This window comes from Sphaerodactylus townsendi, linkage group LG14, assembly GCF_021028975.2.
Source record: "Sphaerodactylus townsendi isolate TG3544 linkage group LG14, MPM_Stown_v2.3, whole genome shotgun sequence".
In the NCBI taxonomy this organism is placed as follows: Eukaryota; Metazoa; Chordata; class Lepidosauria; order Squamata; family Sphaerodactylidae; genus Sphaerodactylus; species Sphaerodactylus townsendi.
Window position 1 is genome coordinate 31378384 of NC_059438.1, and position 24727 is coordinate 31403110.

A 24727-nucleotide genomic window follows, 5' to 3' on the forward strand; every position below is an offset into this window, starting at 1 on the left:
AATTAATTAATTACAAACAAACAAACAAACAAACATCTGGAGGGCCGCGAGTTTGACACCTATGCTATAGACTTATGGCTGTTTCCAGAGTATTAGAAGTCCTCAGCAGAATAGCTGGAGATGAAACTGGAGGTGGTGATAGTAGACATGGGCCACAACTGAAAATGGCAGCCTGGTGCCAGTTTTACCCACTTCTCTTGATTGATTGATTGATTGATTGATTGATTGATTGATTGATTGATTGATTGATTGATTGATTGATTGATTCCCTGCCCTATATGGAGGTCTCAGGTCAGCTTACAAAATTAGAAGCAACAGTAAAAACATCATCTTATAAAACAATCCTAAAAGTCATGCAAGGGAGGGGAGTGAGTGAGGGGTGGCATGCAAGGGAGGGGAGGGGAGGAAAGGGGAGGGGGCCCACATTCCCTCTCCCCATCCCAGACTGGCAGCCTTCAGAGGGGGCATCAAGGGAGTCAAAGGCCAAAGGCCTAGGTTAATAGGAAGTACTTTGCCAGATGCCGAAACCCATAAAAGGGGTGGCATCTGGCGAATTTCCATGGGATGTTCCATAGTCTGGGGCTGGTCACAGAGAAACCCCTCCCATGTACTCTCTCCCCCTGCACCTTGGCAGGTGAAGGGACCACCAGGAAAGCCCCCCGCTCCAGCTTGACCTTAGTGGTGATGAATTGTGAAACTTGCCCATGTCTGTCTGTTGTCTGTTGCCGCCCCCTCTGTGCATATGCGTTACAGAGACGCTCGGTACAATGATGCCAGCTTAAATACCCATCCTTTCACCGCAAAGTCTATAATTTTATGTGCTGTGGTACTGAAGGGATAACGGCAGTCTTCAAACTGCCACTCAATCTGGAGGCCCACGCAAGAGCTCTGGGAGGACTTTGGTCCTAGGAAACACACTGCTGCCCGGACTGAACTGGGCAACCTGCAGTGATTGGTTGCAGGATGTGCGCGAACCCCAAACTCGTGCGCAGTTGCAACCATGGCTTGGGATGAGGTCATGGCTCAGCGGAACAGCCTCTGCTTGGCACATGTAAGCCACCAGATTCAATCTCCAGCATTTTTAGTTTAAAAGTTCATGATATAGGACAGTGCTGGGGAACCTTTGGGACTCCAGATGTTATGGACTACAATTCCCATCAGCCCCTGCCAGCATGGCCAATTGGCCATGCTGGGGGGGCTGATGGGAATTGTAGTCCATAACATCTGGAGTGCCAAAGGTTCCCCACCACTGATATAGGTGATGTGAAAGCCCTCTCTGCCGGAGACCCTGGATAGCTGCTGCCAGTCAGAATAGACAATATGGACCTTGACAGACTGAGGGTCTAACTCGGTATGAGGCAGCTTCATGTGACTTCATTTCAGTACAATTCACATGCAATTTTCGAAGCAGCAGCAGCGTCGTTTGGATTTATATCCCCCTTTCCCTCCTGTAAGGAGACTCAAAGGGGCTTGCAATCTCCTTTCCCTTCCCCCACCACAACAAACACCCTGTGAGGTTGGTGGGGCTGAGAGAGCTCTGAAGAAATGTGACTAGCCCAAGGTCACCCAGCTGGCATGTGTTGGAGTGCACAAGCTAATCTGGTTCACCCGATAAGCCTCCACAGCTCAAGTGGTGGAGTAGGGAATCAAACCCGGTTCTCCAGATTAGAGTGCACCTGCTCTTAACCACTACACCACACTGGCTCTCGCCGAACTAAACAAGCAACATGTTCTAGAGCAGTGGTGGCGAACCTATGGCACGGGTGCCAGAGGTGGCACTCAGAACCCTATCTTTGGGCACTCGCTCACAGAGTTCATCATGTGGGAGGAGGATGGAAAATCACACACACCCACACACACACACATATCTAGGCTGGCCTGGGCATGATCCTTTACCTGGGAGTAAGCTCGGTTGCTGGCAATGGGGCTTGCTTCTGAGTAAACCCTCCTAGGATCATGATTCACCCATTTGAAGCGTTGCATGGTTGCTTCACTAAGTTTACTCTTGAGTAACACGTGCCTCGGAGCCAACTGTTTTTTCTAAACTAAAACCTCAGTATTCATGTTGGCACTTTGCGATAAATAAGTGGGTTTTGGGTTGCAATTTGGGCACTCGGTCTCGAAAAGGTTTGCCATCACTGTTCTAGAGTAAGACCCCCCCATCCCTTTTACAAGTACATTTAAAGAGTGGCCCAGAAGTCTGCCCATGTGATTTTTCCAAAGCACGGTGTACCCAGATGTTGTGGAACACAGTGACACTCATGCCAGGATAGTTATGAGCGAGCTGGGAAAAGCATAGCTTTGAATTTCTCCTCAGCCATTATTCACACACAAGGTCACCTAGGAGAGCCATTCGCTATGAGCCTCAGTCCCCTACTATCACAAGGTAACTGCCCATCTTGCAGGGTAGTTGTAAGAACTATTGACATAATGTCCGTGACGCACTGTGCACATTATAATTCATTATGATCATTATTATTATTAAGAGAAAGACAGAACTGGAATGATGGAATGAGATCAGCCTAGAATCAGCTTCAGGGTTACCTGGGAGAAGATAAATAGGCAATTTCACAGTTGCATAAGGACTCTGGAAGCATGGGAACTGAAACTCACAACTCTGAGGCATCAAAGATGAGAGATGCCACAGAGTTGTCAAGGCCTTTTTGTTCTTCACAGCTTGCCTTTGTTTGGCTCCAGCAAAGGTGTTCCTATCTTGCTCTGCACCCTGAAGCCAAAAACAGCAAACAAGGAGCAGCTTCCCACAGCAAACCAGTATTTCCAGTCCAGGATTCCTGGGCCATCCCAGATCCTCCTCCTCTGTGTCCTCTCGTGACTGCACTGAAGCAGACTCCCTTCCACAAACCCAGACAAGCCTGAAATAAAATAACTAAGAACGTAAGAAAGAGCCTGCTGGGTCAGACCATCTAGTCCAGCACTCTGCTACTCGCAGTGGCCCACCAGGTGCCTTTGGGAGCTCACAGGCAGGATGTGAAAGCAATGGCTTCTGCTGCTACTGCTGCTCCTGAGCCCCTGGTCTGCTTAGGCATTTGCAATCTCAGATCAAGGAGGATCAAGATTGGTAGCCATAGATCGACTTCTCCTCCATAAATCTGTCCAAGCCCTTTTTAAAGCTATCCAGGTTATTGGCAATCACCACCTCCTGTGGCAGCATATTCCAAACACCAATAACACGTTGCGTGAATAAGTGTTTCCTTTTATTAGTCCTAATTCTTCCCCCCCAGCATTTTCAATGAATGCCCCCTGGTTTTAGAATTGTGAGAAAGAGAGAAAAAATTTCTCTCTGTCAATATTTTCTACCCCATGCATAATTTTATAGACTTCAATCATATCCTACATGCACAGAATCTGAGTATTAAGCCGTGTCTACATGCACCGGCACATATGGAAGTATTTGTCCAACGTTTTCTCTTTGAGCATTTAGGATTCGGCTCACTACAGACATGATCTGTGCCCTAAAGCGTTTTAAAGCCCGGTTGATTTAAATGAGAAAATAAATGGTACTCTGAAAAGCTGAACTTGATGTAGATGAAATCTTGAGTCCTTAGGTTAAGTGTACTTTCTTACTATTTCTGATCTTTTTCTTTTCTTTTTGTAAGCATTTCAAGCACTAATGAAATTTGACATCATCATCACCATTAAAAAAAAAGCTAAACTGTAAAAGGGCTCCTTCCGCACATGCAGAATAACACACTTTCAATCCACTTTCACAATTGTTTGCAAGCGGATTTTGCTATTTTGTACAATAAAATCTGGCTGCAAAGTGCAATGAAAGTGGATTGAAAGTGCGTTATTAATTAATAGTGAGAGTGAGACAAAGGAAAATAGAATCACACTGAATTCTCACATAGAAGAAGCCATAAAAGAAGCCAATGAATCTTACAGAAGAAGCCACAGACTTCATGATATTACAAAAGACCGTGCTTTTACATATTTTATAAGTATCAAACAAAATGGTCCTTGATGACCTTCCACTGTTTGCTCAGCCGAGTAACTCAGCTGTGGCATAGTGGTTAAGAGCAGGTGTACTCTAATCTGGAGGAACTGGTTTGATTCCCCGCTCTGCCACTTGAGCTGTGGAGGCTTATCTGGGGAATTCAGATTAGCCTGTGCACTCCCACACATGCCAGCTGGGTGACCTTGGGCTAGTCACAGTTCTTCTGAGCTCTCTCAGCCACCTCTCTCAGCTAGGTAATTCTGTATATTCATCCCAAATAACTTTAAAAACAAAACAGTCCTGTTCAGTGTTCACATCTGCTCTGGAAAACATGAGGCAGATCCCAAACAAGCCCACGTATCCCACTAACCTGCTATCCTTCCAATAGGCATCGCGTGCTCTTCGGGAGGGGAGACCGATACCATAATGTGGTTCATGTACGCCAGCTCTTCCCGGTGGGACAGGTTGATGGGCTTCACCTCTCTGTGCAGCCCATCCTCGGACAACCTGGAGGCTTTGAAATCTACAGAGTGCCTGGGGTTGAGTATCAAAGGGTGCATGATCGGGCTGGGCATCAGCTGGATCACCCGGGTGTTCTCCTGGCGGGGGGAGGAAGGCTTCTGGAGTACTTCTGAAGGGGTTGGGCAGTGGTTGTTCTCCACAGGAGACACCGAGAGAGGGTAAGATTCTTGGTGGTTGTTCTCCTGGTGGTGTCTCGTCCCTGAGAGCCGGTCTGCTGGTGAGAGGCGACGGATAGTGTTCTCTAGCGGGGATTTCAATGACCGCTGCTCAGGCTCCGGAGAAGGCCTGTGGTTGGAATTGATGGGCGATCTGGACCGATGCAAGAGTTCAATAGTGGGCAGGTTATGATGGGCTGTGTCTGTTGATTGTCTTGACGATCGATGGATGAAACTGTCTATGGAGGAAAAAGGGGGGGAAAAACTAAATTGTATTTTGTATGATAGGGTCATCAAAATGAACTTCTGGTCTAGAATATTGGGGAAGGCTTTTTCTTTGACTCCTCCTGGTCTAGCCAAGTTTTAAGCAAGGACAGATGAATATTTGCTACTAGCCAAGGCTAGCCTGATCTTGTCAGATCTTGGAAGCTAAGCAGGGTCTGTCCTGGTTAGTATTTGAATGGGAAACCATAAAGAAAGTCCAAAGCTGCTACACAGAGGCAGGCAATGGGAAACCATCCATCCATCCATCCATCCATCCATCCATCCATCCATCCATCCATCCATCCATCCATCCATCTCTTGCCTTGAAAACCATCTCTATAAGTCAGCTGCGACTTCATGGCACCAAAAGAAAAAAAGAAAAAGAAAAGGCTTTGGAAACACTGGCAGAGGAAGAGGTATTTCATATCACAATACAATATTTCTGTTTAAGTTATGCTCCACCTATGTCTGACACTAGGCCCTTCCAGATAGGTTACACTGCCTGTATTATAGAGTTTTAATTCTGAATCTACGCATTTTAAAAATCCCAAAATCTTTGACCTGTAAAGAGTAGTCAACTTGGACAGATATGCAAATTCCCCCTGACTTTGCATTATTTATTCTGCAATCTTTGTTCTTTTGCAAAAAATATATTCACGTTTCGTGGATGCTTAGATGCAGATGTCTCCGCTGAAAATCTTGTTCATCCCACTCTGTAGCTTCCAAAGGGTTAATGTGAATTGCCCTCTTTCAAGGTTTTGTTTTTTAAGTAGGGGATGGAAACATGCAGGAAATTAAAGTCTGCACCAGCTACAACACTCTGAACTGCCTGGCACACACAAAGCCCTGCATTATTATAGATGCATGAGGAAATCATATTGAACTGCAAAATATACAGCGGGCTCTGGAGTATTGAGCAGAGAAAAAAATGGACCCTCAGAATATAGAAGTTGGTCATTTGTGTTTTAGGTTAATAGATGCCTTGCACACTTCTAGAGGGAGGAACTCTGTTCAATACAGTTGGAGACTGGCACTATATACATAGTTAAAAAACTGAAATAACCCTCCCTTGCTTTATTTAACATGCAGCTAATGCTAAACTTGTTTCCTCAAAGAGAAAGATGAATCAGCATATTTTATCTGATCTTGAATTGGCACAGGTTTTTCTTCCTATAGAACACTGAATAGGCTGCATATTAAATGTGGGAACAAAGGTTGTTAAACTTTAAAGTGCCTTTGGCCTTCTGTTATATTTTATTCATTTTATTTATTTTTTTAATTAACATGCCACCCTTAGCAATGGCGGCCTCGGGGCGGCTCACAGAAAACCCAGTGACATTGTTAATGCTTTATAGCACCTAAAATTACACTCTAGTTGGGAAAATTAAGGGAAATAAAAAGACAAAAAAAGAGAAAAGGGAAAGGGAAATGAAAGAGAAATAGGGAGAGGAACAGGGTGGCCATCACTGTCTTTAACTAAAGGCTCAATGCAATAGCTCCATCTTACAGACTGTGTGGAACTCAGACAGGGACATGGTGTCATTTCACAGAACATAGGATCACAGATGAGAACAATATGGCCGCGGTAAATATTATTCTGCTACAATATTAATTTTTTAAAAATTAAAAACATTATTAGGATCATCTAGACCAGGGGTAGGGAACCTGCGGCTCTCCAGATGTTCAGGAACTACAATTCCCATCAGCCCCTTCCTGCATGGCCAATTGGCAGGTTCCCTACCCCTGATCTAGACAAAGACATATGTTCAAGCCCCACTAAAATCAACAGGAAATAATTAGATCCATGCCTGACTCTAATAATGTGGTTGAAAAAATTCTGACATCAGAAAAGAAAAACCAAAACGATGCTCTGCCTATTGATGAAAGGCATCCCTTCTGTTCCAAAACTGGAAGGAAAGTGACGAGAGGGGAGCGCACTTGATATCAGGGCAGGGTTGCTAGGGCTGGATTGGGAAATACCTGGAAATTTTGGAGCTGGAGGAAGGCGGGGTTTTCGGAGTTCAGAGAGCAAAGAATGGTCTCTTTGTTCGATGCACTGATAACAGGCTGCAGACCTGAAGGGGGAAGAAAGCCGCCTTCTCTGGAGGAAATGGGATTCCTCCAGCATTTGCAGCGCGACCTTGGGCTGACTCCAGGCCCACTTGCCGGACTGCCCATGGGCAAAACCATCTTGCCAGCAACCACCAGCTTCCGTGTTCAGACTGAGGAGGAAGCAGCATCTGTGCAGATGGTATGATTCACATGCCCAGAGTCATCAACAAGAAAAGCCTGTCTTTGTTCAACTGTTTTTAGGTCAGTTTTAGCCAAACGGGCAGCAGGCAGTGAAAATCCAGAGCCAGCCCAGCCCCTCCCCTTGCTTGTGGTGGACAAATACCAACATTGCAAACCTGAATTTAGAAAAAGAAAAATTTAGGTGTATTTCAGGCCCATGTGTGGCTGCTGATGTGAAACACAATCCTTCCTACCGGCCTGCTAAAAAAATCCAGAACCGTGAAGATAAACAGTTCATGAGATCTTTTATCTTTTGCCCAAACAGGCAAAAAAAAGAAGAAGGTAGAAATAAAGACATCGGTCTCACTGTGAAGTGAACACCTGTCTGGGACATGCCACTTCAGACTGCAGGGGTGAAGACTCCCGGAGAGCCCTTCTGCACATACAAAATAATGCATTTTGGGAACAAAATAATGCATTTTGGGAACACTTTCAATGCACTCTGCATGGAATAGCAAAATCCACTTGCAAACAACTGTGAAAGTGGATTGAAAGTGCATTATTCTGCATGTGTGGAAGGGGACAGAGACTTTAATCTGGGAATTTATTCAACTCTAAGATCAGTGGTGACCCTGGGCACTTCTTCTCAGTCTAACCTACCTTACAGGGGAGTTGTGAAGGAAAAATGGGATGACTCAAGGTGTGCCACCACAAGATCTTTTGAAGAAAAGTGGAGCTACAAATGTCCCTAATTTAGAAAAAAAAAGTATGCTGAGCTGGGTACAGCACAGATGGCCACGGAAGTCACTAGGGCTCCTTCCGCACATGCAGAATAATGCACTTTGAATCCACTTTCAATGAACTTGAAGAAGAAGAAGAAGAAGGAGGAGGAGGAGGAGGAGGAGGAGGAGGAGGAGGAGGAGGAAGAGGAGGAGGAGGAGGAGGAGGAGGGGGAGGGGGAGGAGGAGGAGAAGGAGAAGGAGAAGGAGAAGGAGAAGGAGAAGGAGAAGGAGAAGGAGAAGGAGAAGGAGGTGGTGAAGGAGAAGGAGAAGGAGAAGGAGAAGGAGAAGGAGAAGGAGAAGGAGAAGGAGAAGGAGAAGAAGAAGAAGAAGAAGAAGAAGAAGAAGAAGAAGAAGAAGAAGAAGAAGAAGAAGAAGAAGAAGAAGAAGAAGAAGAAGAAGAAGAAGAAGAAGAAGAAGAAGAAGAAGAAGAAGCCCAAGGTCATCCAGCTGGCGTGTGTGGGAGTGTACAGGCTAATCTGAATTCCCCAGATAAGCCTCCACAGCTCAGGCGGCAGAGCTGGGAATCAAACCCGGTTCCTCCAGATTAGATACACGAGCTCTTAACCTCCTACGCCACTGGATTTTACAGTGCGGAATAGCAAATCCACTTGCAAACAACAGTGAAAGTGGATTGAAAGTGCATTATTCTGCATGTGTGGAAGGGGCCTAGCTCTTGGTTAAGATTGGTATATTTGAAAAAGCAATGGCATTTGGACCCTGCTGTTGCTTGCGCTTCCTGTTGACAAAGGCTGGGTCAGACAACAATGAGAGACAGCGGGAGGCACCTGACATCAGTCCGTCACTCGCTGAGAAATGTTTCATGCGCTGAAAGGACGTGACCAAAAGTAGAAGGGGAGGGGGCTGTGAAGATGCTTTTTATTTTAGAATACATGAGAGCTGTTTGAATATAGTTTCCAAAAGTTTGACTGTGCTTACCACAACTTGCAAACAGATTGTAAACCCAATCACTGCATGGTTAAGCATTAGTGAACACGGACCCCGCATTTGCAGACAGGCTCCGTAATAACGTGCCTGCTGCTAGATGAAAGCCCTCTCCAGCTATGAGTAAAACAAGGCAAGGCCAGAGCACTGAATCATGCAGAGAGGCAGCTGGAAGCCTCCTTTATGGAGAAACCTTGAATTACTCATCGAATTTATTCCTCACAGCGTACTAACCCTTCTCTTTGGCACAGTAGTGTACACTGACACACCGCTCGGGAGCTATTGCTCAGGGAAAACAGATGATTTTAAGAATCACAGAAAATGTTGGAGAAAAAGAATCCTTTCTGTGAAAGACTCAGGATTATTACATAAAGTCATCTGATAACGAACTTTCAGACCCATTCCTCAGAGCTGCTCTCAGCACCTCAAAAAGCCCCCTGAAGAATTAAGAAAACAAACCCCAAGAGGCAGTGAGGGGGGGACTATTTTTAGCTGTGCAAGTTCCTGCAGCGGGTAGCGGATCAGGAAAGACGCAGCGCCAGTGAGTCAAAGTACACACGGAGGGCTCATTACCTGCCTGTGAATACTTGGCACAATGGGGCTCCCTCACTGCCCAGAGTTTGTGGCTGGACGCCAGCCATAATTAAAACAAAATACTCCTCCTTAGCTTTTAATTTCTAACCAAGAAAGACTTTTTTAAAAAAGCGTAACTAAAAGCTCTAATTGTAGTGGTTGGAAGCAAATCTGAGGGAAATGGATCAAAGGCCCATGTTTATTCGCCCCATGTATGGAGAAGCATAAGAAAGCTGGGTTCAGTCGGACTACAGGAGGCCGGACTCACCATTGCATGTTAGATGTGAAAATACCTCAAGTCAAATGTGAAAAAGACAGCCAGAGAGGGGGAGCTCCCCACTTCCCAGGGCTACCGGTTTCACTGCTGAACAACTTTCCACCAGGCCTTTCCCCGTAATCCACCATGTGCTAAGTTACGACCCATTCTAGCTCCCCCGAAAGAGACACACTGAATCCCCAGAGCTCCCTTGTCAGGGAGAGTCATCTGTCTCCCTCTATCTCTGGCCGATTCCACACAGCAAATGTGTAACGGGTTGTAGTCGTGATGAAGGAGCCATTCTTTTGTTTTCCCGCTCACGTGCGTTCCGTGCAGGCAGCAACTGGAGGCCATGGAAACAATCTGGGCGGCTGTCACGCCTCCGCATGGAGACGCTTCTCTCTCTTCTTTTTAATTACCTGCAACACATGCGTAGCTACGCAGCCATGCTGATGTCCCACAATATGACCAGCTGCAGCTGTGCAGCTACGCAGATGCAGCCCACAAAAAGAGGAAAGGAAAACGGGCCTCCCTGAAACAGCAGGGCAATGGCAGCCAGCTTCTCCCTGACAGCGCAGAAGAGAGGGAAATAAAGCGCCTCCTGTCTGGCAGTTCACTCCAGATCGGCTCCAACCCGAGATTCAAAAAACCCGGCTTGGGAGCTTAAACGCAGCCCTGACTCATTTTGGAGGTAGGACTTGTGCAATGTCCCCTGTCCCCCACAAACGGGTTACACAATGCCCTATACCCATGTTTGTTGGCCCGTGCAGAATTGGCCTGTGTCTCTTGCCAAAAAGATTACTTTTTGTCTGCTTGTTTTACTCAGTGTCCTCTCATTAATCCTCCTCCCTGTCTGTGTCTGTTTTTATAGGTTTTATTTAGTTGTTTGAAATCTCTCTCTCCCTCCCTCCCTCCCTCCCCCTCCTTCTCTCCCAATATTTTAACACAGTTTTGATTATTTGCTGTCCTATGTTGGCCGGAAAGGTGGCATAAAATGTTTTAAACGATAAATAAAGCAGTCCTACCCACTCCCCTGCTTCATGGCCTCAGCCTGCCTCAGCAGATATGAAAGCCCTATCTATACGACAGAGATGCCAACTTCCTGAGCCAGATGTGTCGCGGAGGGTTTCCTTCCCTTCCTTTCATCAACTGTCCTCGTTCCTTCCCTCAGCCTGTCGCCCCCTCTGCTTGTGTGACGCTGTCTCCCATAACAAAGAGCTGTTGTCCCTCATTACCTTCATCGTGGTTCTGATGTAACATGACATCTGCCTGGGCGTGGATTGAATTTCCAGGGTGGAAGAAAGGGGATAACAGGACATGAGAATTCCTCTGCTTCAAGAGATGCTGGAGAAGCTCGTATAACACATCCCCTGAAAGAAAAACAGCAGCTCAAGGGAAGGAAAAGTGTAGCAGAGTTGGATAAATACAAAGGAAGCAAATGGCTACCCGGGCTGGGACTCTTTTAGGCCAGGGGTGGAAGGAGGGGTGGCTCCATGCGCAGAATTCCCCTTGCACAGAAAATTATCAGCTGACTACATTTGTGATCTATCTAACATGACAAGAAATGCTTAAGTGAAGATTTTTTTTTTACATGGGTGAACTGTCAGATCCCTCCTCCCGCTGCAAGAAGCATACCTAGGATGGAGACCTAACTTGGTCTGACCTAGGAAATCTTGATTGGATCTCTGGGGGGTGGTGGTGGTGGTGGTTTTTTACTTGAAAAGACCAGTAAGTTTGATGGGAAAACCAACAGTGGCTGACCAGGTCAATAATTTGTCTTCCCTCCGCTGCTTCTCTGATCGAAGGCGTCTCAAACTAAATTCCCCCTCTCCCCCCAGCTGGCATTAGCCCCTATAAAGAGGGAACTCAGGAACCGCATGGATCACAACTCTCCTGAGTCACCTTCAGTTTAGCTCTGACAACTTGACCCAAATTTCTAATGTAGACATGTGTGACCTCCTAGAATTTACACTGAGTCTCCAAATGCCCGAATGTCGAAAGAGGCAATATGGTGCCTTTGCTGGAGCAGTCCCTGTCATGCAGCAAACTTGGCAAACACAGCCAGATGCAGAGCTACAAGGAGGACGGGGGGGCGTGTTGCACCGGGCGTGTGCCGGGGAAGGGGGGGCAGCAAAAATTTCAGGTTTGTTTTTTGTATTTTTTAGTGTTTTGCAGTTTTTGGCCTGCAGGGGGCACAGTTTTTAGGCTAGCAGCACCAAGATTTCAGGGAGTTTTCGGGGGAGTCTCCTGATGATACCACCCAAGTTAGGTGAGGTTTGGTTCAGGGGGTCCAAAGTTATAAACTCCCAAAGGGGGTGAGTGGGACGTGCAAAAGTTCTGAAGCTTGGCAAAAAAGATCTCCATCCCAAATCTTGCTGTGCCCTCACCTGCAGAAGGAAGGTGAACAAGGACTTCTCGGTAGTGGCTCCCCAGCTATAGAATGCTCTCCTTAATGTTCATCTGCTACCTTCCTTGTGGGAATCAGGTGAAGACGTAGGATTTCAGACACCTTTCAACCAGCTTTTGATATTAAGCTCCTTTGTGCCCTTGAAATACTTTTACTAATTTTGATTATTGTTTCATTGCTCAGAATCTTATTATTAGACTTGTATCAACTGATTTTAAGTGAACTGTTTGATTATGTTAATTTTGTTGTTAGCCACTTCATATAAGGCTTTTGGAGAGGTGGGACAGAAATAGTCTAAAATTAATAAACAGCACAGCACTACATAAACAGATAAGATCGTTGCTCCAACCAGTTGGCATTCTACACAGTACAAATTGTTGCAGAGCCTTCCCAAATCAAATGCCCTCCTTCCTTGCAAGGCTCTGGATCCCTGCCCTACTGGATCCCTGCATCCCCCCCCCCCCCAAGAAAACCCTGCATACTTCTCACCTGAATGGGGAGACCTGTATCTAAAATCTTCTTTGGTCAGGAGCAGGAGTGCTTTCCCATTCATCTCAAAAGTGTTGCTATCAATGGGCCGCAGTGAGAACTCCTTTTCAGCCCACTTCAGCCACTGGGCCACGTCGTCCCTGCTCCAGTAAATGGGCTGTAAGCCTGTAAAGGAAACAGTACATCATTGTCAGGTCAAAGAACTGAAGTTCCTATCCAGATGTTCTGGACAGGACCAGGTAACCTTTGGAGGCAACAGCTGGATCCACCTGGTCAGAGATGCCATGCAAAATTATATTGGGGGGGGGGGGCTGCAATAATCCCCATCTCAAAGAGAGTATCTCTTTCTTACGCTAGAGCACAGGTGTCGAACTCGTGGCCCTCCAGATGTTATGGACTACAGTTTCCATCATCCCCTGCCAGCATGATGGTTACAGGGAATGATGGGAACTGTAGTCCATAACATCTAGAGGGCCGCGAGTTTGACACCTGTGCGCTAGGGGATAGGATGAAATCACTTTGCTCCATCATTTCAGAGGGTACAGAAATGACTTTCAAGGGGAAAAATGGTGGTGGGGGTTTTTTTTTGCCCTTGTGGGGAAAGTTTTTTAAATTTTTAATTAAATATAAATGTTTTCAAGGAATAAAAATACTTTATCTTACAACAAAGAATAAAATAAGTACAGTGATATAACTTCTGTCCATCGGCTTTTAAGATCTCGAGGACCCTTTGCATTTTATAATACATGCAAAGGTAAACTTACAAGTGTAGACTTGTGATATTTTAATTTGAATAGTTTGGTCCTATTTAGTTCTGTACGGCCTCTACTTTTTATGCTACAAATTAAGTAGTTTATTATACTTATATATACCTTGAATTCAGCAAGCATCATTCCTAGGACCACAAGGTCTATAGCGAGAGGTACGCCATGGGGTACCTAACAGAGAGCTGGATTGTAATACTTGGATGTATGTTTTAATGATTAAGTCTTTTTTTAAAAAAAAAAAACACTCTTTATCTGATTAAGAAGAAGAATAGGTTTTTATACCCTCTTTTTCTCTCCCTTAAGGAGTCTCAAAGAGGCTTAAAATTATAATCCTTTCCTCTCTGCACAAAAAACACCTTATAAGGTAGGTGGGGTCGAGAGAACTGTGACTGGCCCAAGATCACCCAGCAGGCTTCATGTGCAGGAGTGACTGGAAACGAGTCTCTTCGGAAGGCATTTGAGCTCGACTGAGGACAGCACACGGTCTGCACATTTAGTTAAAGCAAGCTTGGGTGTTTTATTGACTTTATGGATTATTATTGCTTTTTACGTCAACTTGAGTATTTGGCCGAGAAAGAAAGGTGGTTTCAAATAACAGACTAAGTTTTCGAAAATTAAAAACATTCTAAACATTTGAAAAAAGACCACACAAACTTTTGTGGCTTACGTTACTTCAAAGAAGCGGCTGTATTGAGATATTGGCAATTAGCAAACGTTTAACTTGACGCATTAATCATATCAAAGGCAGGCAACTGCTCAGAAAAATTTCATTGGTTGCCAGCCCTAACCGGGTTTCCTGCCATTCAACACTTTGTGTCTATGCAAGCTTTCATTCAACTCCCAAGCCTGGCACAAACATAATATTCCCAAGCTTCTAGCCATTGTCCAGAGATCAGGAACTCACCACGGACTTGTGTGTGGGCTCCCTTCTCCCTCCTTTCTGGCTAATTCCTGCCTCCTTTTCCTTTTCAGAACCAACCACTATGCAGCGCTGCTTCAATATCAACGTTAGCACCGTTCTGCCCAAGCCAATTTCTGACCCTGCTTGCAAACTACAGGTTGAAGCTAACCAGGGTTAGCGTTGATGTTAGAACGGAAGGCAGGCAGGCAGGTTTGCAACAGAGGGAAAGAAGCACGACGGAGGGCAGGCCTGTTAGGTGATCCTAATTGCCTAAACCAAGGCTGAGAGATTATGCTACACAGGTGGTGTTTGTTACATTCGGAGAGGATGAGGAAAGCAAAGGGAACGGTGTGGCACAGCCTGCTTTTCCAGGTCTCTTTGCCACCCTACTTCTCAACCTAGGCAAGGTTTTCCTCCAAAGCCCAGAAGGCATCAATCGCTTCTGGAAGCTTCTTGGCACTGCGCAAAGGGGGAGTCCGCCTAAAGAATGCCAGTCCTGCTCAGCAGACCTAAACCAATGATATCGCTATGCTTTGAAGCCAAGTCTAAAACAGCAGCTCAGGCCTGAATAGGCTGGGATTGGGGCCTGCGCAAACTTAAATACTGACTGTTCAGTGACAGCCGATATGGAGTAGGCATTGTTCTGTTATTCTACGGGTTCAAATACCCACTCTGCCATAAAGGTTCCCGGGGGATCTTGGGGTAGCTACTCTCTCCCACCCAAGTCTAGCCTACTTCACAGGGTTGTTGTGAGGATAAACTGACAAGAGGCAATAGTCATGTTGACAGATCTCAGCTCTGGAGGAAGGACGGGATGAAACTGCACTCATCAAACAAATTACAAATTACAAGTCCCCACAGCAGAAGTAAAAAAAAAAAGTGGGAACTCTCCGGTACAGGGTACGGCCTAAACTTTGAAAGTGGGATTGTGAACACTGCTGAGGAAGGGAGCAAGAGGCTCGGCCCTGTATGGCTGCTGAGTCATTTGCCTTGGGAAAAGGCTGTGTTGCCTCAGTGGGAAGGGAAAGGCATTTTGCACATGCTCAGAGGTACTGTCGTCGTATCTTTGAAAAGGGGGGCATGGTTACTAGTGGGGGGGAGAGGGGATCTAAACATCCAGGTCCTGTGGAGTTTATCTCAGTTCCGCAGGGCCCAGAAGACAGAGTTGTTTCGCCGGATTTTTTCTATCAGGCTGGCGGGGCATCCCTTTTCTTAAAATCATCTTCTGGCCTCCAGCTGGGTGCGACACACATGCTTTTTCACGCCTTTTGCCATCTTGTTTAAACTGGTTTTGATATTTCTATATTTTTGTACTGTTTTTAAACGATTGTATTAAGTTTTAATCGTTTTGAAAGCCACCTCAAGTTCTTTTGGGGGACTGGCGGGATAAAAATGGAATAAGTAAATATGGCTCGAGGAGGACAAAGAGGGACTATGAGGCCACAGACCAGGAGTCCCCAAGTTTTTTTGATCCCACAGGCACAGCCGGAATTCCGACACGGCGTGGTGGCCGTGGTCACAAAATGGCTGCCACAAAATGGTTGCCAAAGGAGGCGGAGTCAGCTACAAAATATCTGCAACAGCCTAGCTCAGTGGTGGCGAACCTATGGCACGGGTGCCAGAGGTGGCACTCAGAGCCCTTTCTGTGGGCACACGTGAACAGAGTTCGTCACGTGGGGGGGGGGGGGAAATCACACACACACCACACACATATCTAGGCTGGCCTGGGCATATCTAGGCTGTCCTGGGCCTAGGAGTAAGCTCGGTTGCTGGCAATGGGGCTTGCTTCTGAGTAAACCCTCCTAGGGTCGTGATTCACCCATTCGAAGTGTTGCACGGTTGCTTCACCAAGCTTACTCCCGAGTAACACACACCTCAAAGCCAAGTTAAATTGCCGTGTTGGCACTTTGCGATAAATAAGTGGTTTTTGGGTTGCAATTTGGCCACTCAGTCTCGAAAAGGTTTGCCATCACTGGCCTAGCTTAAGTAACACAGTGCAGATCCTCATGCTGTGGTGGTAGCTGTTGCCGAAGCAACATTTTAAAAAACTTGCACAGTCAATCAAAAGTCAATCAAAAGTCCTGCTGGGGAAAAGCCCAATCTTGCCCCCCTCCTTCCTAAAAATACTTGGCAGGCACCATAGTTGGGGATTCCTTCCATAATAGACCACTGGTTCTTGCAAGAGTTCCCCACCACTACGAATAAACATATGAACTACTGCTCTTCCATCCCGTACGACTTTTTAAAATGTAATAGACATGGAGCAAAGGAAGGAAATTAACTGATGGCTTGAAGTTCAGAGAGCGGGAAACAAACAAAACTTTGCTTGGAATATTTCCCTGTGCGCGGAGGGCGGGTGTGTGTGTGTGGAATCTGTTTGTAGTGGGCAAGAGAAGGAAGAGCTAGTTGGGAACCCAGAACACCCCCCAAGGCAAGTCCTGCACATCGTAAAGAGAAGGAGAAAAAAAAAGCACCCTTCTCTAATTACACCATCAGAACTCTGCCCGGCCACGCAGTCCTGGCAAAAACACAGCAGCTTTGAAATCCAAGCCAAGAAGGAAGGGCAGAGGGCATTTCGGAACAGAAGATCAGATCAGAAGGAAGGAAGGAGAGTGGGCCGTCAACCACAGACCTTCAAAAGGACAAATCCAAACCCTCCAAGCCTCAAAAACCATGGATCACGACCCAAAAATTGAGCACAAACAGGCATGTGCGTATGTGCGTGTTTCATTGCGCTTCAGAACCTTCAGGCCAAACAAATCACAGATGCATTTTAAAGATTTTAAAGGTCATCATGAGGACTAGAAACGTCTCTACAATAACGTTTCACCAAAACTGATATTCCAGTTTGGGAGATGCAAGGTCACAGACCATTTCAGGTTTTTTCATTTGAGGACGTCAAGGTGAGTTGAATAATGACATTTCATATTTTTTTTTACACATAAACTCAATCCATGTTGTGCCATTAGGTTCTCCCCGAGTTGCCCATCCATCCAGCACAGAATTCTTCTTATGGTCATAAGAACAAGCCAGTTGGATCAGACCATCTAGCCCAGCACTCTGCTACTTGCAGCAGCCCACCAGGTGCCTTTGGGAGCTCACATGCAGGATGCGAAAGCAATGGCCTTCTGCTGCTGATGCTCCCTTGCTATTTCCTCCAGAATCCAGATTCTACGTGTAGACCTACACACCTCCCAGCAGATTCCATTTGGCATCACCCCAAACTCAGCCAATGCTGCCCTGCCATCACCCCTCATTCACCGAGTTGCCTTTGCCTCGAAGAAGAAGAAGAAGAAGAAGAAGAAGAAGAAGAAGAAGAAGAAGAAGAAGAAGAAGAAGAAGAAGAAGAAGAAGAAGGAGGAGGAGGAGGAGGAGGAGGAGGAGGAGGAGGAGGAGGAGTTTGGATTTATACCTCTCCTTTCTCTCCTGTAAGGAGACTCAAGGTGGCCTACAAACTCCTTTCCCTTCCCCCCTCACAACAAACACTCTGTGAGGTAGGTGGGGCTGAGAGAGCTCCAAAGAACTGTGACTAGCCCAAGGTCACCCAGCTGGCATGTAGGAGTGTGGAAATGAATGGGCTTAGATCGGAGTAACTCTCTTTAAGATTGCACTGTTAATCTTGCAGCCTTTTCCCTTTCTTTATTCGCAACTTCTCCCCTATTTGGCCACACCCCTTTCCCAAAGGAACAGATACCAAATATTTTACCATGAGTAAAACAAACCTCTGAGCTCTGACCACGTACAAAGCCATTTCCCCCCCCCCCCCCCCGCTGTGGTTTTCCCTTCACGGAAAGGCCTGAGTCCCTGCACCTCTTGAAAGTTAGGCAATGCCATCACCTTCTTTGGCAGGACTCTGAGATACAGCCTCTGGGATTTGCACAGCGCTCCGCTTACCCTCCTGGGTATGCAGTTCTTACTTGCTCTGGTTTCTATGAGCAAAGGACATAACACCCTTCTTATAACCAATTTCTTTTTTCCCCACCAGACGTGCTGCTCATTTTGACGCCTTACAAATTCCAGTCATGTTGCTTCCCAGGACGGTGAGATAATAAATAAAAACAGCAATAAATAAGTACAATTTTCTCTCTCTCTCTCTCTCTCTCTTTTAAAAAACAGGCTCCTTTGGAAAACCTGAGAAAAGCTTATTGATTGAAAGACTCTCGCTCAGGCTCCCAGAGCCGTCCTTACAAGGAAATAAATCTTCTAAATCCCCAGCAGCGGAGCCAAGACTGTTTCCTGGAAGCCTGACGGCCCCTTTCTGGAACTGAGCATCCCATGTTCCAGCCGCCCTCCCGACCTGCTGACATCAGACCCGGCTTTGCATTTTGCAGATCAAGTGTTCGAGCGAGATGCCAAATTAGCTTGTTAGGCAGGGATCGCCTGCTGATTAATGGGGGCAGGCCACAGCGCCCGTCCGAATTGGGAGAAAAAAAAGAGTTGGATGGCGAAAAAAATCCCCAAATCTCTCTTGCTTTTAACCCACGCTCCCTGAAACTCATAAAACAATGGCAACGTTTGTGCTTTGTTCTGCAGATAAACGTTCCTTTACGAGGTCACGCCTGACAGTGGAGAGAACCCATCTTTTCCCCAAATTACTGCAATAATATGTAATCCCATGGGAAAACTGCCACCAAAAGTGAGCAAAAACAGTGATACGTTGCAGACATGGAATGGGGGCAGAAGGGACGGACCGAACAGCCAACTGAAGATCTCTCCGCTGTTTTTAATGTTACAAAGCAGCCATCCTGCAACACAAAAGGAAGAGGGTTGAATGAGGGTTGACATTTTTGGGTGGAGTGATTTTAACCCCCTTCCGTAGTGGTTAAGAGCAGGTGCACTCTAATCTGGAGGAACCAGGTTTGATTCCCCGCTCTGCCGCCTGAGCTGTGGAGGCTTATCTGGGGAATTCGGATTAGCCTGTGCACTCCCACACGCGACAGCTGGGTGACCTTGGACTAGTCACAGTTCTTCTGAGCTCTCTCAGCCCTGCCCACCTCACAGGGTGTTTGTTGTGAGGGGGGGAGGGAAAGGAGATTGCAAGCCCCTTTGAGTCTCCTTACAGGAGAGAAAGGGGAAAATTAAATCAAAACTCCTACTCCTCCTTCTTCCTCTTCTTCTTCCCTATACCTCCAGACCAGAGGTGGGATCCAGCAGGTTCTCACAGGTTCCCGAGAGTAGGTTACTAATTTTTTGTGTGTGCCGAGAGGGGGTTACTAATTGGTGATTTTGCCACGTGATTTTTGCCTTAGTTACGCCCCTCCTCTCAGCAGAAGCGCGCAGAACTTGAAGCAGTCTAGCAGGAGGTGCACCGGCATGCGTGGCAGCCTGCGCCTGTGTGCATTCGTTTCCCGCCCAAGGAGCGGCACAGCAGCTGCGTCCTTGCCACAGCCCTGCACAGGAATGTCCCACCCCTGGAATGCTTGGCCACGCCCCCATCGTGCCCCGCTCAGCCCCATTGGCGCTACGCCACAGTTTGAATCCCACCACCATGGGAACCTGTTGCTAAAATTTTTGGATCCCACCACTGCTCCAGACATTATGAGTCTCTGCACTGGTGGTGGGGAGACAGATATAACATGTGTATTTTCCTTGCTGGAGTTGACAGCTTTGCAGGGAACGTTTCTACCAGTCAAACAGGACGAGGCAAAACTGCCTGCTTCTCTCATATTAGAAAGTCTCATCATTAGCTCTCCCACACAACGTATCCTATCATATCGTTGGACCCTTTTATACAGCGCAGCAAAAACATCATAGTTCCGAGGCATTGTGAAGACAGTCAAATTAATTGTGACACCAGTTTCATACACAAGAACCCGTTTCACCAGCTGCATGAAGTGTCATTTCCAGGCCAAAACAGACAGACTGCAGCGTAATCCCTGCCCAACAGCCATCTGCTGTCATTTTCTAAGACCAAACCAAAGCACCACAACAAAGTGTGCAAGTTTAGGAGTTCCGCAGAACTCTTTGTTAGGCATATTGAAAAACCAAACACAGAAGGGAGAGAAAACAGTGCTTTTGGCCCAGACCCTGTCCTTTGCATTTTGTGTAGGATGCAGACCTGATTGGCACAGACCAGAGTCCTTCAACATGGCACCCATATTCCTCCTCACCCTTCTTGGCTATTTTGTTTTCTTCAATATCAAACCTGAAAAAAAAGTTCTGGAGATTTCAAAAGTGTGGGTGCTATTTTGGATGTTCCTAATAAAAGGCATTCTCAGACCAAAATAGGCCAAGAAAAGTCCAGAGATGGAATCTGTGGCAGCTTCTGTTCCATGAGCAGAGGCGTACCAGGGGTAAACAGGGCCCGGAGACAAATTGTCTCCAGGATGCCCCCAGGCTCCACCCCCCACCCCAGCTCCACCCCTGATGCCCCAGGCTCCACCCCCCACTGCCCTCAACCCTGCCCATGTCACCATGGACATGGGCAAGGTCTAGGGTGCCTACCTCCCCCTCCAGACTTCCTCTGCCGGCTGGGCTCCCAGGGTGGGAATGAGGGCACTTGGAGGCAACAGGAAGTCCTGCTGCCTCGTTTTTGCACGCCTTGACTGGCAGGGAAAGGGTCGAAGCACGTGAAAATGATGAGGCAACAGGACTTCCTGGTCATGTGGGGGGCCGATTCTGCACCCCCCAGGTGACCAGAAGAGTGGCGCCCGGGGACAAGGGGTACCCCTTGTCCCTAGGTAGATACACCACTGTCCATGAGGTACAGTAAGGCAGTCAGACTCATAGGGCCGACTCTGAGGGCAGGAAATTGTCCATTAGAATTTTGATTATTATATTCTACCACCCTGGAGGATTGTAATTCTCTGTATGGATTTTCTGCCTCAGGCACCAAAAACTCTTTCTGGCTAAGATTTAAAGTTCTGGGTGTCTGCAGGGTCTTCAAATTGAATTGTGGTGTTGAACACTGGACCCCTATTCAGGCTACCAAGCAAATGGCGCTTGAAGCTGGGCTAAGGGTTTAAAAACAGCTTGCCATATCACAGCTGCGAAAGAAAAAAAAAGTGTTTTGAGAATCTCATTAAAATAGCACAAGACCTCAGACCTAAAGAAGCTCTCTGGATTGCAGTCTAGGTCAGGAGCTTTCGAGCTGGTTCAGACATGCCGTCAGCTCCTGCAAATAACCGTGCACCTCAGTTGTCTACTTGGGTGAGCCATGTAATCACTGGGAAAGACCGGTCATAAGTGGTTGCTTCCATGAACGAAGAATGGCTGAGACGTAGTGGTTTCTGCTCACAAAAGAAGTAATTTGCAGGAACTAACTAGATAACAGAACACACTACCCAAGTAACAACAATGGCACTGTTCAGTTGTAATTGCAAACTAAGGTTTGTGACCACATGAATTCACCCATAGCAAACTACGGTTTGCGACCACATGAATTCACCTGTGGCTTCCTTGCACGTTCCCTCGGGCTTTTCTATGGAAGCAGCTAATTTAATTATTGCTGCTTCTGAGGTAAAACACTGTTTGCCATTATGTCAGAACCGCATGATATCCTTGGTACTTTGGCCTGCAAACTAGGACTCCAAACAGTGGTTTAATTCAAGGGTTAGCATACTCCAACATGTTCCTACTGCGGCCTGACAGGACCTTCTCTGTGGTGGTGATCTGCTTGTGGAACTCTCCTCTAGAAGAGGTGTGCCTGGTGCAGAAGCCTAAAACATTCATTCATTCATTCATTTATTTAATTTGGGTATAAAACTGTTGATTTTTATGAGTGTTCTTATTGATGTGATTTTAAATATACATTTTTTAGTCTTTATTTCATTTTCCCTTTACATAACTGTGAGCCCTCTACTCAGTTGACAGTAAGGGTTGAAGTATGGGACATAAATGTTTAGAACAAATAAAAAACTTTTTAGAACAAATGAATGAATGGAGATACCCTTCTAAATACAGAGGCAATGGTTTTTATTCACTTTTAAAAACCTTACTGATCAGAGATTTTATGACAACCAGAAATTGAATGAATCACATACAGTCTTATACCCCATAATTATTTATCTGATTTCGACAGTTCCTCAGTGTTTGAACAGCACAAGAGAAAACCAATCGGCAGAACAGAGAGGTAACTAACTCTCAAACAGCACACAGTCGGCCCCACAAGAAAGATTCTCATTAATGCATATGGGGTGGAGGGAAATTTCAGTGAGTGTGCCAGGGAGAACTGGGGGGGGGGGGGGGAAATGACTACCCAATTGACCTCATTTAATTCCTCCATGTCCCCCTGACTTCAACTTATTCTGCGGCTTCTACTCTCCCCTAGACACTGATGACAACCGGCTAATTTGGGCAATTTTTACATGGTCAATATAGTCCGAGGTGAGCACGGAAAATATCCCTGTGCAGCTGAGAATTCTGCACAGCTTCCAAAGCTGCACAGGGTCTGCCCCGGTGTCCCCTCGCAATATTTACCTTAGCCCGGGATTTTCAAAAATTGCCAGTCTGGAGGTTCTTTTTTTAAATCCTGGTGTGACGTTGCGTATGCCTGTGCCATGCAAAAGACAGTCAGGAACAGGACCTGCTCAGCCGGCTGATCTCCTCGCCTGACATCCATTCAAGCTGCCACTCAAAAGCAACAGCCAATCAGAACACGGGACACTGGGTATGCTCAGAAATGCTTCTGAAGCAAATACAGAAGTCCGGGTTGTGCGGAGCAAACTGGAGCGTTACTAACTCTGCTCCTGGGCAGAAGCGGGGAACCGTCCATACACAGAAACCGGGATAAAACAGCCCAGAAATATATGATCCCAGCTCAACCCCGGTGTAACTGTGCAGTGCAAAAATGGTCTTGGTCTCTTTTAATGCTTCCTTCTCTTTTGCCTTCCGTTACTTGGTCTGTTAACTCTTCATCTGTACATTCTTTGAGGAAGGGGCCTGTCACACACCCCATGCAACCTGTATTTGACAACCCCATACGAGATGGGTCACTGAGGCTGAGGAACGAGGAGCTTCCCCCGGGGCACGGCGTGAGATGACATTTAGACCGAGGGCTTCCCAGCTCACACTTTGAGCCAGAAACCAAGCATAAGAATGGGGAAATGAAAGAGAGAGCCCAGCAAATAAGGAAGGAGGAAATGGCAAAGACGTTTACTACTTGGAAGAGTGACGAAAACAGACTCATATTACTCTTTGATCTTTTTGGCCCTCAGGAGCCATGAATTAACCACAATGGAAGCTTGCAAGGTTCATTTTCCCGCAGTAGCTAAGAAGGATTGATAACTTCTTTAGGTCTAGGCCAGGGGTAGGGAACCTGCGGCTCTCCAGATGTTCAGGAACTACAATTCCCATCAGCCCCTACCAGCATGGCCAATTGGCCATGCTGACAGAGGCTGATGGGAATTGTAGTTCCTGAACATCTGGAGAGCCGCAGGTTCCCTACCCCTGGTCTAGGCGATGTTTTGTTCTCCTGGTAGGAATCTGGGGGCTGGAAATAAAGTCACACAAACTGCCCTCCCCAACAGTCAGAGCAGCAGTGGCGTAGTGGTTAAAGAGCAAGTGTACTCTAATCTGGAGGAACCGGGTTTGATTCCCTGCTCTGCCACTTGAGCTGTGGAGCCTTATCTGGGGAATTCAGATTAACCTGTGCACTCCCACACATGCCAGTTGGGTGACCTTGGGCTAGTCACAGTTCTTCTGAACTCTCTCAGCCCCACCTACCTCACAGGGTGTTTGTTGTGAGGGAGGAAGGGAAAGTTTGTAAGCCCCGTTGAGTCTCCTACAGGAGAGAAAGGGGGGATATAAATCCAAACTCCTCCTCCTCCTCCTCCTTTAATAAAACAGATGCCAGAAAGGGCTTAAGGCCGTGGGGTACATACCCCCATGCATTAACAAATCACACACCTTACAAACAAAATACAAAGAGTGAGAAAGTCAGATATCATGAAAGCAGAAGGTATCCATATTTAACAGAGGTTACCACACCTCTGTTAAAATTTGGTAGGCCACCAGGGGACAGATATAGTCTACAGCAGCCATTCTCAACCAGGGTTCCCTGGTACCCTGGGGTGCCGTGAGCATGTCCCAGGGGTACCGCGGCAACACTACCACCACCACCCCTCATTTTTGTGGTGTCTCCCACCGGCGCCAGCAAGGACATGGAGCTGGCCCATGGGGCAGGGCCTGCCGCAAGGTCAGCAGCCACCCCCCCCCCCGAGTGCTACCCTTCACCCTGGGAGGGGAAGGTGGGGGGTGTGGCAAGCAGGGGCAATGGGAGGGGAAGGTGGAGGGTGGCGGCAGGGGTACCGTGAGATATGAAGAGTGAGGTCAAGGGTACCCTGACCTCGAAAAGGTTGGGAAACACTGGTCTACAGGCTCAGCAAGCTGTGTGACACAGAAAAAGCTGGATTGCTGCAGAAAGTTCACCTATTGAATTGATCTAATAGCAACGAAATGCAAAGGAGCACCAGTATTTATATGGGCATCATACGTCACATATGATTTACTCCAAATCTCAAGTTCACGGTCAATTTGACAGTA

General features: G+C 46.7%; 1 protein-coding gene across 1 annotated transcript in view; it reads right to left on the bottom strand.

Moving 5' to 3' along the window:
• Window positions 1-24727, bottom strand: part of ETV6 (ETS variant transcription factor 6) — a 98069-nt gene that overhangs the window by 20706 nt on the left and 52636 nt on the right. The window contains exons 2-4 of the mRNA XM_048515722.1: window positions 12578-12742; window positions 10917-11051; window positions 4326-4871 (exon numbers count right to left, since the gene is read on the bottom strand). Of these exons, the coding sequence (XP_048371679.1) occupies window positions 4326-4871; window positions 10917-11051; window positions 12578-12742 (846 nt within the window). The remainder of the gene's footprint in view (window positions 1-4325; window positions 4872-10916; window positions 11052-12577; window positions 12743-24727) is intronic.